Source organism: Typopeltis vanoorti, chromosome 14 (genome assembly GCF_054136105.1).
Source record: "Typopeltis vanoorti isolate ZY-2024b chromosome 14, IOZ_Tvanoo_1.0, whole genome shotgun sequence".
Classification (NCBI taxonomy): domain Eukaryota; kingdom Metazoa; phylum Arthropoda; class Arachnida; order Uropygi; family Thelyphonidae; genus Typopeltis; species Typopeltis vanoorti.
In genome coordinates, this window is record NC_143562.1 from 77,910,507 (window position 1) to 77,929,502 (window position 18,996).

At 35.2% G+C, this 18,996-nt stretch overlaps 1 protein-coding gene across 2 annotated transcripts in view; it reads right to left on the bottom strand.

The window, feature by feature from the left end:
• The window catches only part of Dtwd2 (DTW domain containing 2), a 122,085-nt gene that overhangs the window by 20,160 nt on the left and 82,929 nt on the right, over positions 1 to 18,996 (bottom strand). For both annotated transcript variants that reach the window (XM_090403841.1, XM_090403840.1), the window contains exon 6: positions 265 to 460. In XM_090403841.1, the coding sequence (XP_090259967.1) occupies positions 265 to 460 (196 nt within the window). The remainder of the gene's footprint in view (positions 1 to 264; positions 461 to 18,996) is intronic.

Consider the following 18,996-nt stretch of genomic DNA (forward strand, 5'->3'; position numbering starts at 1 on the left):
GAAAACTGTTGATAGTAAATTAGTAATAAACTTGTAAATTTAACTGTATTTCACCCTGAACACACACCCATTGATGATATATATCAAAAAAAGATGCAACAAAATTAACTTTATTTCATAAAGAAATAAATTCTTATAAAAATTAAAACAGGAGCAATCAAACAGTTTTCACAACAAATGACAATAAGATTTAATTTAGATATCTTAATTTTGAGTTAAGAAAATTTATTCTCAAAAGTAGTCATTTATTTCCAAATACTTTACTTTTTTTAGCTTCTTTAACTCTTCACTACTAGTAAAAATTGATTTTGCTTGAGGCCATGTTCCATCTATGATAACAATATTATACGATGTACCTTTCTCAACAACAGTTGGCAAAGTATCTAGTGAAATAGCATCACGACCAGGATACATCAAAATAGTGTTTGCTGAAGAAAGAATGGAATGAAGTTCTGTGGACCTACAAAAATAATAATTAAAAAAAGTTATTTCCAATTCTACACTGGACTAAAGGAATTCAAAAAAATACACATAAGTTAGTTATGCTAAACATCTGATTAGAAATGAATCTTGAAGAGAGAAATGTTTTGGCAAAATTTTGAACGAAAGAGCAAAGCTAATAACAATACAAGGACCTTAAACTTCTATTCAGGACATGGGCTAAATGGTGATCATAAGCCAAGAAGTATCTTATTATTTAGTTTTGAGCAGGATAAAAACAAATATACCAAAAAGAAAATCACACAAAAGTTTAAAATATAATCAAAGCTGAGTAGATTTCAGAGATGAAATATAGTCTAAAATATACAAATGCTATTCAAGAAAAAAATGAAAGTGATTGAAAACATGAACCAAACTTTGGAGTGAGTGGCCAACTCTGAAGAAAACATCAGATTCAGCCAGAGCGGCATGTGGTGAAGTTGTTTACAGAGAAATATATCCAAACTTTGTGGCTGGCTAGAGAGACAACCTAAGAAAACATATCCAACAAATGTTCATAGCAGTAAGTCAGAAGACGCTCTGAGAAAAAAGGTTGGAAACATATGTGTAAAGTAGCAAAACAAAAGTCATTACAGGAAGACTTCAGTAAGTATACAGAAGATAAACATCCCAAAGGTGGCAAAATGTTCTAGAGTGGATTAAAGAAAGAAGAAAAAAAAAAGCTTAGGAGAAATGGAGAAAAACATGCTGTAGGAGTAATCAAACATGATAAAGGTGACATGAAACTGAAGAATAAAGATATTCTAGATGTCAGGAGTAATTATTTTGATAGATGGCTAATGAAACAAGTGACAGAACAGATTCGAGTAAAATAGGACACCAGGATCAGACTTTGTTTTACTACAAAGAGATGAGAAATAATGGAACCATAAAAAAGGTACCAAGAGAAAAGTTGATAAGAACACTAGAGTTCTATGTAGAGTATATGGAACATTATACAGAATAATACATAGTCTGTATTTAAGTTGTAAGTCAGAAGTTAGAAATAAAGGAAGTATAGGTATATAGTCGGATATAAAATCAGGTAAGACAAGGTACATAACTATTCCCATTGTTATTCAGTATCTATATAGATTACATTATGAAGAAATTGACAATTAAACTTTATATCAAAACTGCAGATATGTTTAATGGTTTAATGGTTTAACTTTTTAAGATTTACCCATCAACTGAAAACCAATAAAACATACAAATATTCAGCCATTCAGGTACAATTCTGGAAATAGCAAATGAAATATGGAAATAGACAACAGAACAAATAAGGAATTGTGAGAAACCATCTGAATATATTTCTTCTTCAAATTCCAGAGCACAAAAATTCTAATGCCATTTCCTACATCCACAGCATTGTGAAATATTGGAGCCTGTTTACTTGAGACCTTCAGAAAGTTTCCATTGCTGCATCCTCAGAGGACACTAGTCAGGACTGTAGGATTCCGCTTTTCATATTGTCTGTGTTTGATTGCCATCCTGCAGCATAATTGCATGCACATGCTTAGTTGTATTTCTTCGTACCCCATGAAGATGCTTTAGTAACTAATCCAAAATTTGGCACATTTTAGTGAAGACTGCAAACTTGAATACAAAAATAGACAATAGAATAAGCAATACTGGTATTGTGGAAAGCCAGATGAATACATTTATATGGAATAAGAGAGAAATTTCCAAAACCCTAAACTAGAGCATTTCCAAAAACACATTTGCCACCATGGTGGCTCTATATACAGACAATACTGCAATAATGGTCCATCTCTGCAACCTAGATTATCAACTCCAAAATGCAAGCCCAGAAATAGAAGAAAGTTTCAACAAATGGCGAAATGATGTTAATTTAGAGTAAACTTACAAGTTTGGATACTTACATTCATCTGGAATCGTGGTTTCCAACCTTGTTTTGACTCCTGTAACCTTTTTTTTTTTTTTTGGAAATACACTACTCCTCCTGAAGGGCAAAGTGGCAACCCCATTCCACTGCAACTAGTAGCCAAATACTTATGGGTACAATTAGATAAATGACTTCCGTGAGTCATACTGATCAAGTCTGCTCAAAAGCAAATAGGGCAATAGGACAGCTATACTGTTACTGAATCGTCATAACCAGATAAGTAGAGAACTTAAACTGCTGATCAGACCAGTCCTGATGTATGACTCACCTGAATGGAATCTCACAGCAAATTCAAGTGTGAGCAAACTGCAGCTAATTCAAATCAAATGCTTCTGAATAGCATTCAATGTTACATGGCTCGTAAGAAACATAGCTTCACGGAGAAGCTGATGATATCCCTGAGATCAAAACTTCCCTATGAGAGGGCCGTAAAATTCTTTGCAAATGCTACCATCCACCCTAACCAATTAATATGCCAAGTGGTAGACTACAGTGAGCATGACTGTGAAATACAAATGTCCCAAAACCATACTGAGAAAGTAAGCTTTTTAAATTCACTTCTAGAAGGCCAAAATGGGCAAGCCAAGGGTTCGATAATATCCAAGTTCATTATGGTCTACCATGGTACCATTGTCTGGTGCGAGACTACCACTACTCTGCTTACTGAAGGCATGAACTGGCTTGAAAACATTGTGTTTCGTCTTCTAGAGCAGGGTTTCTGGACTATGTAAAGAATCAATTTAACACACACACAACCCATAATTGTCCAGACACCCTGTTATAAAAACTGGTGTACAGGCAGTAGGAAGCAATATTTCATCGTAGCAGTTGAATACAAGTGGTATGGCAATATGACGTGAACTCAGTGATGACTTTGAGAGAAAGGTGTCATTGTGAGCTGTTTTTGGTGACATGTTCATCCATTAGAACAGTACGTGTTAGTATTCATTACTGAAATTAGCATAATGTGCATGTCATGACTGATTATATAGTAAATATTTTATTTTCATTTCGTGATTTTGAATAATTAAAGTGAGGTTCATAAAGAACCGGCCTACCACCCCGGAACTCGGGGGTTTGGGCACTATGGTGCCAGAGACCTCCCTAGTATATATATATATATAAATTGATAAAAATAGAAAAAACAGTCCTTCGCCCACCCATGGTACAAAATGTACTATAGGTTTGCAAATAACTTCTTGTGGGTAGGATCCACATGAAAAACTCACTAGTAGTCAATAGCCCACAATGGGAAAGCCAATGCTCAATAATCATCCTTAACCCAGCAATTTCATTGCAAATCTGACAAAAGGTATAGGTTCATTTAATTCATCCTGCCAAAACAGTTAATCAGGTAGTGACACTCCCACAGTATTATGCACATCCTGTAAGATGTGCATGTCACGTGAAGTCATCAGCCTCTATATATATACAGGGTGTTCGGGATAAATTTGACAGTTTCGTAAGGAAAAAGAAAATCTTCTTTGTATCTATTAAATTTAATGAATTGACAAAAAAACATTACAGGCAGAGTTAATTACAATACTATCAACAAGATTTACTCAAAATAACCACCATTAGCATCGATCACAGCTTCAATTCTGCTTCGGAACCTCGAACAAGCTGATGCTACAGTCTCCCTGGGAAGGGCCGCAAAAACTGTTTTAATTTTATCCATTAACTGGGCTTTTGTATTACTGGAAGTGCGATTGGTGTCTTTTTCAACTGCGCCCCATACAAAATAATCCATGGGGTTAAGGTCTGGGGAGTTTGGAGGCCAAACATTTGGACTGGTGAAGTCGTAGAAATTTTCAGACAACCATTTTTGACTTTTCCCAGAGGTGTGGCAAGGGGCCGAATCCTGCTGCCATACATACGGCCTACCATTGGCTACCCTTGTTATCCAGGGCTTGACTACAGTTAGCAACTCCACGAACAAAGCCCGAATTCCAATGCCAGGGTTCTTCAACACCTGTTCCTGCAGATTTGCGAGGAATTCTGCTGTACGAACGCAATCAGATCGTCTGCTAGGGACCTTTCTTCTTGCTACATCCTCGTAGTCACCATTGCAAGTCTCTAGTTCATGCCTGATTGTTTTTACTGTATTCAGGGAGCATTGGGCAGCAGTCGTAATATCCTTATTTTGATGGCGGGCACGAATCATCATGATACAAGTTATTCTCTTCCATGATTCAGGTGGGTTCCAGCTATCCATCCTTTCTGACATCTTGTATATGAATGAAGAAGGGTCCAAACTTTTAAATGAAGAGAAGTGTGTGTTAATACATGTAACTTACGGAAAAATATAATTAATTATAAATATGTCAAATTTATCCCGAACACCCTGTATATATATATATATATAGTTTTATGAAAAAAAATTGAATGACTAGAACCGAGATTTAATTAAAAAGGTTTTAATATAAACACACTACTAGTTTCGGCCTGTAACAGCCTTCTTCAGGTGACATTATAAAAGAAAAAACACTAAACATTGAGGGTTAAAAGACTATGAACATCATAGACAGTCTTTATACATAATTAGCATTAAAACGTTGTAGTTGTATTTGAAGCTGTTCTTTCATTTGTTGCATTGTTGGGAGACAGCGTGCTTGCTGCATCACGTGAACGCCAGTACATGATTACAGCTGAATGACTATCAGGGAGGTTGTAGCTTAAGTTGTTATTTAGATGAACAGGATTGAAGATGATTTCTCTCGATTCCACAATTTTTCTCTCTATTTCGTCACTGCAACGGAAGATGTTTGTAGATTTTTCCCAGCAGACTTTGTGACTTTGGTTATCATCATTAGGATTAGCCGAGAAGAGGATATGACTTGATAATGCACTTGCTCGCTGTCTCTTGTAAGTAATGTCTCTCATGTGTTCTTCCATACGCATTTCGACAGATTTGTCTGTCTGCCCGAAATAAGGAATATCGCAGTCACATAATATTTTATATACGCCAGGGTATTTGAGTTGATGATGACAAGGTTTTGGGTGGCTAATTAATTCCTTGCCTTTTCTTGATGTCAAACTGACTCGCTCTTCTGCTGATAAACTAAAAATATCGATATATAGAAAACCCACACATACCAACAGATATCCGCACAGTCAATCCCATCATTTCCCTCCTCATAAGCTTGGAATAATTTCCACCTTGGGACATAGAGCCCGTTCTCTTCTTGATGATCCAAATGAATTGCTTACAGAAATAAACCATCTGAAAACTTCTTTCGAAGTTAATGGATATTCCAAGAAAATCATTAACAAATTCCTTCTTAATCCTCCCAGACATCACTCAGAAGAAACAAATAGATTCAAAGGCAATATATCTATTCCTTACATAAGTACTGTTTCACATAAATTAGCAAAAGTTCTAAAAAAATACAATATAAGAACCTTGTTCACTCCACTTCCAAAGATCCGTTCCTTAATTAGCCACCCAAAACCTTGTCATCATCAACTCAAATACCCTGGCGTATATAAAATATTATGTGACTGCGATATTCCTTATTTCGGGCAGACAGACAAATCTGTCGAAATGCGTATGGAAGAACACATGAGAGACATTACTTACAAGAGACAGCGAGCAAGTGCATTATCAAGTCATATCCTCTTCTCGGCTAATCCTAATGATGATAACCAAAGTCACAAAGTCTGCTGGGAAAAATCTACAAACATCTTCCGTTGCAGTGACGAAATAGAGAGAAAAATTGTGGAATCGAGAGAAATCATCTTCAATCCTGTTCATCTAAATAACAACTTAAGCTACAACCTCCCTGATAGTCATTCAGCTGTAATCATGTACTGGCGTTCACGTGATGCAGCAAGCACGCAGTCTCCCAACAATGCAACAAATGAAAGAACAGCTTCAAATACAACTACAACGTTTTAATGCTAATTATGTATAAAGACTGTCTATGATGTTCATAGTCTTTTAACCCTCAATGTTTAGTGTTTTTTCTTTTATAATGTCACCTGAAGAAGGCTGTTACAGGCCGAAACTAGTAGTGTGTTTATATTAAAACCTTTTTAATTAAATCTCGGTTCTAGTCATTCAATTTTTTTTCATAAAACTATGTATGTTAACCGAGTCAATGATCATTCTGTCATATATATACATATATATATATATATATATAAAGTAGAAGTCAGGAAAATACTCCATTGCGAAGTATGTCTGCTTACACCTTGATAAAGAATACAATTTCTTGTAAAGTATAATGATGTAAGTGAGGCTATTAGAGCACAGAAGCATAGTGGCTGGAACAAATGATTTAAAAGGAGAAAAGTATGGTATGAGAGAGGACTTGAAGGAATTGCTGGAAGTGGCAAAAGAAAAGAGTGAGAGTGTTAAGATAGTGAGTCTGTTGCTGAGGTATGACAGAGTGGAGTCGAGAAGGAGGGCCATAATAGTGAATGAATCTATGCCTAGGTTATGCAGGAGGAGTGGTGTGGAATGAGTTTGACAGGCGAAAGGACTTATACAACAAGGATGGCTTGCATCTGAATGGACATGGTGTTCGAAGACTGGAAACATTATTGCTGAATGAAGTGAAAGTAGATGTGCAGAATCAGGGAAACTAGAGCTTTTACTGGTGGGTGGGAAAGCTGTTGCGTGGATATGAAGTCATCAGTGAGGCAGTTGAATATAAGAATGTGTATAATATGCATGAGTTAGAACCAAGGATAACAAACCAAATTGGGAGTTAGTATAAGGTGTCAAAATAGGGGTGGTACTAAGGGGCTTTTGCACTTTGTGTACACTAATGCCAAGAGTATCAGGAACAAGCAGGAGGAATTTTTGGCATTGGTTGGCTCATCCCAGCCAAAGGGTATTGGCATTAGTAAGACATAGCTGACAGAAGATGATAGTTATTGGGATAGAATGTGAAGGATATATTATGAAAAATTATGGAGACAACTACCCTGTTAGAGCAAAACTTTAGTTTAATATAAACCAAAATGAACACTCGACATTTCGTCCTTCATATCGAGGACATCATCTGGTACAGCCACATATATACAAAGAAACAAGCTGCACTACAATCTACATGGTTTGCTAAAGTTACTGACTGACCGTTACAACAATTATTGGCCTGACCTCTGGTGGGAAAAAAAAATCTCCACTACATCAAAGCTAGTCCTATTATTATCTATTAGGTTAAAAAATTAATTAGGACTGGAGAGCAACATGTTTACATATACACACACATATATAAACTATGTAAGTATACATATAAATTCCAACCAACTGGTATGGAATAGTTTCCAATAAAAGCTGAAAATTGCTTAAAGTCCTAACGTCGGGGTATGTTGGAAACTAAGTAAGCTGAATATGTGCCATCTTTTCCAAACAATTTGATGTAGGGTGTTGAGCGAGTGATCTGAGATGCCTGCTTCATCAAAATTTATTTATTATTTTTTGTTTGTTATTTATTTTATTTTTTTAAAACGTATAGAGATTGTACATCCAGTTTCACCAATATAAGGTAAGTTACACGTACTACCTTCTGGTTACTTCATGTGGCAAAATAAATTTTACCTAAAAAAAGAAGGTATGGCCATGGGCTCAATTGCTAACTTTTATATGGAAGCTTTTGAGCAAAGTGCTCTTGATTCCTTTACTCTAAAACCTACAGTGTGGCTTAGATACGTTGAGGTTTTCATTATCTGGCCACAGGGTCGACAAACAGTAAATACATTCCTTAGCCACCTGAACAAACAACACGAGCACATACAATTTACTACTAAAATTGAAAATCATAACTTGCTCCCATTCCTGGATACACTGGTCACACATCTTCCCTCAAGCAGTCTATCCTTCATAGTTTACCGCAAACTCAAAACATACTGGAAAAAATATACATGCTAACTCATATCACCAAAAAATACTATTAATAAAGTTCTTCATAAAACTTGATCAAAAAAAAGAATATAGATTACAATAAAACCATAGCTACTGCATACATTAAAAGGTTATCAGAAAAAATCAATAGAATCCTCCACCATTATAATCTTAATGCCACTTTTAAACCGCTTATAAAATTAAAAAAGATATTTAACTCCTATAAGGATCCTCTCCTCCCATTGGTACATCCTGGAGTTTATTGCATCTACTGCACCTGTAACTTACCTTATATTGGTGAAACTGGACGTACGATCCCGTATGTAAAAAAGAACACGAAAGACACATTACATATAACAATTTTGGTGAAGCAAGCCTTTCAGATCACGCTCTCAACACCCTACATCAAATTGATTGGAAACGTACTGCTCTTTACATCATACAAAAACCAGGTATGAACGAAAATTTAAAGTCATCATCATCATCATCAAATTCCTGCCATGTACCCTCAATGGGTGTACAGGATATGACAGTACTACATGAAAAAAATTACATAATTACTAACTTCCTATCTACAATTTTCCTCCAAATCAGTCTGTTACTCCAACATTATCGGATATAAAATCTGATAATGTTGGAGTCTTGACATTTCTATTGTCTAAGGCGCTTTGTACCATATCAATCCACCTATATCTTGGTCTTCCTCTTGGTCGTTTTGCTGCCAACCTGGCAGAGAACACTTGTTTTGCTAATCTTTCCTCTCCCATTCTATTTAAGTGACATTACCAATTGAGATTAGCTCTGCTAACGCATTAGCAAAGCTAATCTCAAGTGGTATGGTCACTTACCATACCACCTGAGATTAGCTGATAATGTCAGGAGTATGCTGATAATGTCAAGTTCTTTCCTAATATCCTCATTTTTAATATGATATTGCCATTGATGCCATCTGTTCATGCCTCTAATTTTTCTCAGGACTCTCATATCTGCAGTCTCTAGTCTTTGGTCAAGTGTTTTACTTCTGACCCAGCTCTCAGATCCATAAGTTAAAACTGGTTTGAACACTGTCTTGTATACAGCTAATTTAGTGTTCCGACTAATTTCTCTCTTATTCCATATGAAATTATTCAATTGACTTCCCACCATACCCGCTTTGCTGATTCTGTTGTCTATTTCTATAATTAATTTACCATGTTCAGTAAAAATCGTGCCTAAGTAGCTGAAATGTTTTACTTGTTCCACAGGTTCTCCATTCACAACACAGTTGACATTTTCAATGATTCTGCCTATTTTCATTGTCTTTGTCTTTTTATTGCTAACCTTCATACCATATCTATTACAACGGCAATTGAATTTAGTCAGAGAATCTTGCAGACTTGTAGCGGATTTATTTAGAAGTATAACATCATCCGCATAAAGCAAAGAGCTGACATTAACATCTCCAATTTTGAAATCAGATTTAACATTAAACAATCTTCCTGTACTTCCTTCAATTCTAACTGATGACTTACAACTCAAATAAAAACTAAGTATTGCTTGATATAATGCCCCATTGACACCATATAACTGCAGTGTATTGAATAGCTTCTCTCTTGGAACCTTGTCATATGCCTTTTCCAAATCGAAAAAACTTAAATACAGATCTTTGTTATATTCTCATGCTTTCTCGACTATTTGTCGTAAAGTGAAGATCTGATCCTGACAGCCTCTATTTGGCCTGAATCCAGCTTGTTCTTCACCAAGCTTTCCTTCCACAATTCTTCTCAACCGTTTCTCAAGTATACTTGCATAGATCTTGCCAGGAACACTTAGTAGGGAAATACTTCTGTAATTCTCACATTCAGTTTTATTTCCCTTTTTATATATGGGTACTATGAGAGCTCTACTCCAATCATTGGGAAATTGTCCGTCTGTCCAGGCTTTCTGAACTATGCAGTGCAGCCACTGTACGACTTTTATACCACCATACTTCAGCATTTCTGGTCGAATATCATCTACTCCTGCTGCTTTTCCACATTTCAAACCTTTGATGGTTTTTTCTACTTCAAGTATGGATATGTATTCCTGACTGCATGCCTGGTCAGTGTTTTTTTTTTTTTTTTTATCACTGTGCCTGTAATCACTGCTTGTTTCATTTAGCAGTTTTTCAAAGTAATTACTCCATACTTCAAGGATATCTTTTTCTCCTGTTTTCATGCCGACTTTATCATCTCTAATTACTTTTACAGCACTCTTTCCTCCATTTCTAAGCTTCTTCAACAACCTCCAGAATATTTTGCCACCTTCTTGATATTTATTTTCTATATTCTTGCCAAAGTCCTCCCATGACTTTCGTTTAGCTAGTTTTACACACTGTTTAGCTTTCTTACATTTGTCTCTGTATTCTGTAAGAGTAAAAGCTGACTTATTTGCCAGGAACTTTTGATATGCTTTCTTCTTTTCCTTCACTGCCTCTAACTTCTTGTGTCCACCGGGGAGTTCTGATTTTTTTATCCTTTAACACAACCTCACCACATGCCTCTCTGGCAGAATCAATCAATGTTTTCTTCAGAGTTTGCCACTGAATCTCCAAGGTTTGATTCCTGTTCTCAAACTCTTTCATTTTTTCTTCAATAATCTTTGTGTATTTTAGTCTACAGTTCACATCTGAGAGCTGCTCAACTTTTATTCGCTTAAAACTTTCTTACATGTTATTCTTTTCAATATGAAATTCAATTTTATCCTGCTCAAGACTAAATAGTGATCACTTCCAATTTCAAATCCTCTGTACACTCTGGTGTCCTGCACCAGAGAGAAAACATCACTATCAACAATAACATAGTCAATGAGACTTTTCTTATTCCTAGCCTCTTCTCTCCATGTGAATTTGTGCACATTTTTATGTTGGAACATGGTGTTAGTAATAACCAGTCCATGTCCTGAGCAGAAATCCAACAGATATTTGCCATTATTATTAGCTTTGCTCTTTTCTCCAAATTTTCCCAAAATATTTTTGTATGTCTCGCAATCATTTCATACTCTGCTATTTAGATCCCCAACAAGGACCAACTTTTCATTTTTCATTGTGTCAGTTGCTTTTTCTAAAGCATCAAAAAATTCCTCCACTTCTACCTTAGAAGAACCTTCTGTGGGACCATAGGCACAAATAAGTCTCATTGTCCAGTTCCCCATTCTCATATTTGCCCACATTACTCTACTTGAGACTGACTGCCATTCAAGAAGATTAGCCTCGTATTTTGTGTTGAATACTATGGCTACTCCTTCTTTTCCTTGATTGTCATTGCCTGAATATAACATTTTGCATTTATTGCTCAGAAAGATCTCACCAGTTTTGGTCTTTTTTTGTTTCAGTCACCCCTATTATGTCGATCTGGTACTTACCTAATCCCTCAGCTAGCTCCATTTCTTTGCCATTCAGGCTTCTTACGTTGATAGTACCGATCTTTAACTCTGGTGATGTTGAGTTGGGGTTTGTTTTCAGATTTGTTCCAGTAGCTGACTTTTTGCTGTTCACCCTGGTTCCCTGGCGAAAACAATGGGGGGGCCTTGTTCAACCGGGCGACGCCCCAGCCGGCATGAAATTTTGTCATGTTGTACCATCATTTTTTATTTTGGTTTAACGAATAAGAATACAATCTGGTCGGCTAAATCCCAAATTGCCAGCCCATCCTCGTTCGTTCACTATCAAAGTAGATACCCAACAGGGTGCACCACGAGAAGGTGAGGATTGGACATTAGGTCAGAAGCCCTAGTTGGTTCTCCGCAGTCCTTTAAAGGCTATGTGGAGGTCTCCTCTCAGTTATACAGCTTTGACCCTTAAGCACCCCAGGGAGGTCCATAAAACTTGCAATTGTCAAAGTGCAAATTTTACATCTCCTCTGTAAAAGCATTCCCGATGATAGCTTGAAAGTCACCCAACCACCGCACTAGTGTGTGTGTGGGGGTAAATAGAGTGCGTAGATGGTAAACTTTGAGACACTTGATAGTCCAATGTCAGTTTGTCTTCTAAACACAAATATTCCCTACATCAGTAGCTTGAATACTACCGATTAAACACGAGATATTTTCTTAAATGGTAAAAAAAAAAAAAAAAAAAAAAAAAAAAATATTTAATTTACAAAAATTACAGAAAGGAACATCTTCAATTTTTCCTGAAAACCGAACTGTTACTGTTCATTTATCAATCTCCAATACAGGTAGGCTTCTTGAAAGTTATAAACATAGCAATTTTGCATATAATCTTACTTATGTTATCTACTTTCTGTCTATCTATTCTTTTATTGCATTCATTTATATAAGTATATGTCACATTATATGAGATGGTGCTGTTCTGAATCATCTCATATCTTTAAATGTAATTTAGCTGTTGCTTGTTGATGTGTGTGCTGCTTTTGTTAAATTCATAATTCTCTTGCACAGTTTAGAGGTGCATTCTGGTAGGCTATCAAGGTATAAATGAAGCTAGTGAGCTTTTAATTTCCCACATGTCAGTACACAACCCATCGACAATATAAACTAGCAATAATTACTGCTGACTATATCCAATTGGAAATTCACTCAATCTAATAAAGTAAATTGTGTACTTCTCTTACAGTATGATCAACCAACAAGCAGTAATATTAAGCATACATGTATTTGGTAATGGTGACTATATATAGATGTTCAACACTAGTTTTCAGCATCATTATCTTTAGCTGTAAATTCAATGAGTACAGCTGCAGAAGGTCACAGACAGCAACCACCAAGCCTACTAAGATTTAGTTTTCTCTTGCAGTAAAAGACTATTTTGCCTCTCAGGAAGAATTTATATAGCAAGGAAAAACAAGGACAAAAAAATTATGAAATGTAACGTTAACTCTCATATTATTATTATTCCTGATACCTCCAAGGAGTCCGAAGACTCATCGCGGGAGGACATCTTCAACTGTCTCTACACCTTACCTATACTACGAATCAACGCCATCTACCGCCCACCTCCAACACCACCACAACTAGTAATTTTTGTCTGTAAATTGCGTGTGTTCTGAAGGGCCGATTTGTATGTATGCAGGATGAAAAACCCGAGTTTCCGGGAGAAAAAACCCTATATTTGGACTGAAATTTCAGACAATAAATGTATTAGGATTAGGGACCACAAGATGGTGGCACCTGTCAACTATCTCTTTACCAGATGCTGTTTATAACTAGCGATAGTCGTGGGCAAGTTATCTCTGATTGGCTACCAGTGAAGAATGGACTTCCCCTTGATTCTCCACAAGTTAGATGGTGCTTAGCAGATTTTACATATATATGGATTGAGCAAGTACATATTTTTACTTACCCTGCCTCTCTCTTTTAATTGTATACTCCCCTCCTCTGCAGTGAAGCATGGTGATTAAAGAATCAAAATTTTTTTTAATCAAGAAAACCTGCAAAACTATCCTGTGACTTTATATTCTAATATCAGCTTGATTAAAATGGTATCTTTTAGTTTATTTTCCATTTTGCAGAATATTTCTTTGTTGGCTTCTTGCATAATTTTAAGGTGTGAAGCGGTCTGAAAAATTTTCATGTATGGTCTTATGGTAGGTTTCCCAGATTATTTATTCCTAATCTATCCAGAGCACATTAAAAACCACAGCTACTTGACTTTCTTTGATTCCTATAAACTAATTTTTTTTTTCCATTTATATTTAGCTATTTATTGTTTATATACATACAACTAAAAGAACCACTTCTAAATTCTGCTGTGATATCTCTTAGTCTGAATTTGTTCAAACTATGAAATTCAGTCATTTATCATTTCAATATTAAATTTAATACACAGTGTTGCACTGAAAGAAATACATGTCACATAAACTCTATGCAATATCAACATGGTCATTATTGTTAATGAGTTGCAAATAATTGAATAAGCATTATTTATTAAATATACTTGATAACTATTATTTAAATTTAAAATAGAAAAATTCAGATTAACCATTTTAACAGAAAATCAAAAAGGATAGGAGAGTTAAACACAAACTGCTTTTTTTTTTTTTTTTTTTTTTTGGGAGGGGATATATTATTCAAATTTATATACATATATACATATATGTGTGCGTGTGTGTGAATGGTTCAGGACTTGGTGATTTTGTAAAGAATTTCAGATTTCAGAAATGTAACTTCTGTAGGCTCACCAACTCTTGAGAACTAAACATACTTTTCTTTTTTACAAGTCATTAATTTTTCTAAACAGCATTATGCTGCTTTCCATGTTAATTTTGTGTTTATTTCTTTCATTGATGTTTTTTTTTTCCTTGTCTCCATCTTTCTAGCTCTCAGGATTATTTATAGTCAGTAATAATCAATTCAACCAACTCCTTATCGCTGACGGTTTGTGCAGTAGGGCCAGAGTCATAATATATTCAGTTGTATATTTCTTCCATATTGTAGAATCTCTTATCCTGTATCTGTCCAATCCATTTTCCATGGAAACTATCAGAGAACTATTAGGTGCTATCTTTCTGAAATTTTTCATGTTGCTCCTCTAAAATACAAATCAATACAATATAGCAAATGCTCATGTTCTTAAGGGGCATATTTTGTATAGAAACAATGGCTTTTCCTGTATAATTTATATGAATAAAAATATTATTTATTATTATTCGTGACACCTCCAAGGAGTCCGAAAACTCTACTACCAATCATCTACATCAACGTCATCTACCGCCCACCACCACAACTAGTATTTTTTTGTGTAAATTGCATGTGTTCTGAAGGGGCGATTTGTCTGCATGTGGGATGAAAAACCCATGTTTCCAGGAAAAAAAATTCTGCTACCTCCGTATGAGATCAGCTAACTTACTTCAATTGAAAAAGGCCATATAAAGATTCCTCCTGTCATGACGAGAATCGAACTTTGGTCTTTTCCAACCAAAGGGCACAACACGCACACACACAGTCATTATTCCAATTGCACTATGGAGGAGCTATAAAAACGCTATATATTCAGAAATATCTTGGGAAAGATTTCGTGTTCTTGTCTTGTTAACTCTGTAGCATTAGATTAAAATGCATGGAATTAAAAAAAAAAAAAGAGGAATACATAATGAGTTATTCCTCTGGTTACATGATGAGACCTCAAAAAATTGCCATAGGGTGTATAGAGCCATTTCGACTTAGGAGGCATCTCCAAAGATGTGAAGAGCAATCAAGGGAAAATAGATGAAAAGGTGAAGTCTGCGATACCTTTACTTTTATGGTTGCATCACATTTTTTAGTCACTGCACATTGGTGGAAATCTCAGATTAATTTGAATACAGTGGAGATTCCAATTCTCTGAAATCACATAGTCAGCAATAGACTCTTATGGAATTGTTGTCACATCCTATAACTATGGTTTCTGAAATTCTTAATATGGTTTCATTATTAAAATACAAACTTATTTAACACTGACCATTTACAAACAAACTTACATTACAGCCCACCAGCAAACTGTCTAGTTCCTCCAAGGCATTCACGGAAAGACACAAAAACTAGTAAATGCAAATTGAAAGGAACATAAAAAACGTTGCAAACCAACCAGTAGCCAAGGTTACACGTTCGCGCGACAGAGAGGACCTACTGCTCCCATTCACCATCACGCATGCGTGCTTGTTGCAAACGTGCAATGTGACCACGGGCCAGCTGCAGTTCAGATTGATTTAGAGAGAGTATCAGGTTTTTCCATGAACTGTTCAGGATCGCACCCTGATTTCTGTTGAGGTTTCCGCTGTTTATTAACACTATTGTGGCTTCCTTGAATAAACAATGTCTGTAGTCGTCATCCAGATATGGCATGGAGCTGTTTTGCCACTCTATCGTGTTGTTAGATGTACAGAAATAATGTGCTAAGCTGAAAGAGACACTTCTGTTGTGGTTTACATCACCAACATGTTCTTTTTGTCTGATTTCTAAACCTGATACTCTCTCTAAATCAATCTGAACCACAGCCAGCCAGCAATCACATCACACGTCCACAACAAACACGCATGCATGACAACGAATAAGAACAACAAGTCCTCTCTGCCACGCGAACGTGCAACTCCAGCCACTAGTTGGTTCACAACGCCCACCATGTCTTTCCACAAACGCCCCGAAAAAGCCAAACAGCTGGCTGGCAAAACCGGCAGGCTATAATGCATTTGTTTGTAAATGGTCAGTATTAAATAAGTTTGTATTTTAATTATAAAATGACCAAATATGTTTAGTTTAAATGGTTTCATTATTTTGAAAGTCAAGTATGGTAGCCTTTTCAATTTGAGGAATGTGGTTCTGTTTGCATGTGTGAATCGTGATTTCAGTTTTATTGGTATTTGATTTTTTATTATTGTTATGGTTTTAGTTATTCTTATTGTTTAGGTATTCAGGAATGGGTACGTTACAGCTGCAAAAATGTTCCTGTAGCCATGACCAATCTGATCACTGAACCATGTAACCTCTCAATCATACTAACGAGGAAATTTTGTGGGTTTAAGAATATTCTCAAACACTTTGATATGTATTTTGGATATATGGTAATTTTATTTTATGTGTTATTTTTAATGGAGTATGGATGATAGGAGTTAAAGTGCAGGTAGTTTGAGGTTTATGGAATATTTAATGTAGCCACATGGTCATTGGATCCAATTAACATCAAATTCAGAAAACCTAATAGACCCTTCACATTCTGATTCTATGGTAAATTTAAGTCTATTATTAAAGTTGTTAAATAAGGTTTGTAGGGAAGTTATACATGTTAGATCTCCAATGCACAAAACATCATCCACACATCAGCCATCAAAATTAATGCCAGTGGGGAAGGGAAGGGTTTAATACGTTAGACTCTAGATGTGACAAAAACAGTTCAGCCAATTGGGCATAACTTTTGATGGCTGATACGTGGATAACATTTTGTGCAATGACGATCCAACATGTATAACCTCCCCACAAAGATTACTTAAAGACTTTAGATTTCCCAAACATTTTAAAAAATTTATCATAGAATCAGAATGTGAAAAATCCATCAAACTTTCCAAATCCAACATTAATTAGATCCAATGGTCACACAGCTACAAAAATATTCCATAAACCTAAATATGTAGGGAGCTAACTGCACTTTAACTATCATCCATACTCCATTAAAAAAGTCACTTATTTTTTCATAATTTATAAACACATTTAAATTTTCAACTACAAATAGTTACACACACACACACTGGGGGGGGGGGGGGGGGCTCTGCCCTCCGGTGCCCAATTCCCCCATGTTCTGGACTGGTAGGCCAGTTCTCCTTGAATTCTGATGACTCGAATTTCGAAGCCTCACTGACATGCATCGCTTGCAAAATGATTTGAATAGGCTGAAATTAGGGATATGTGAAAATGGTTATCGGTTTAGTGTTAGTAAATTTAAAGTTGTGCGAAAATTTAAAGAAGCCTGTAAATTTCTGATTAACCACCCTAATATCAACAATAATGGTGGCATAAAAATTCCAAGAATTTGGATGGCACATATTCAGCCTACCCCAGTGGTGTTCAACCTTTTTTACTACACAAGCTACTTTTCAATAAAAAGTTATTCGGCAATCTACTCTCTTATACAGATCATGTTCCCCAAACATGATATCTGATTATGCACAAATAAACAACTAAAAAAAATACACAACTAAAAACTTTGTGTATTTAAAAATTTATTTATCACTCACACACACACACACACACACACACATATATATATATTGGAATAAAATATTTTTCTCTCTATTTTGGAAAACCAAAGTTACAAAAAACAACAGATTGATCACAAACTCACAAGTTACAGGAAATGATGGTTGATTTAAAAAAAAAAAAAGTTAATGTGAAATTTGGCATTGTTTGGACCTCGCAATATTTTCATAGTCAAGTTGATATGAAGAAGTGGCCAATCGCAGACAATCATCCAAATGATCATTTGTAATTTGGTTTCTTAATTGATTTTTTATGACGGTCATATTTGAAAAAGCGGATTCTGACAAGTATGTCGATCTGAAACACGACAGAATTTTTCGCGCAATATCAGTTAATATTGGGAATTTTTCATGTGCATATTTCCAAATGACTTCATTGTTTATTGATTTTAAATGTCAACTATTCTGAATGTTCATTATCTCAAGTTCTACTTCAGCTTGATTTATATCAAACAGCCCACTAATTTTATTTGAAATTTCTGAGATGTTCAAGTTTTCTTGAAATGGATTATTGATAAAAGATACAATCATTTCAATTTTATTAAAATCTTTAAATCTTGAATTTATTTCTTCCTAACTAATTCTATTTCACGAATAAATTCTTTTAAATCATAGGGAAACATTTCTTGATTTTGTTCAAAATATTTTAATAAATATGGGAGATGTCTAAATTCACGGTCATTTATATTTTTCTTTAATAAAAGTAAGTATTGTTGGAAAGTTTTTATTGAACTTAACATGTCAATTAAATTTTTATCTCTACCTTGTAACTAAATTTAAATTGCTTAATTTCGTACAGAAATCTACTAAAAATGATAAGTGTAACAACCATCTTTTATCACTCAATTGTGGATAAATATTTCCTTTTTCATCAAGAAAATTTTCTATATCATTAATTAATGTACATTTAAATTACAATAATGTACATTTAAATTACAAATTTAAATGTGCATTATTGTACAACAGAAGTTCCCTATCATCATCTTCCTGTAATTTAAATAACCGCCGTTGCAGGGCTTTTCCTCGAACAGAATTTACAATTTTAAATGTAATAT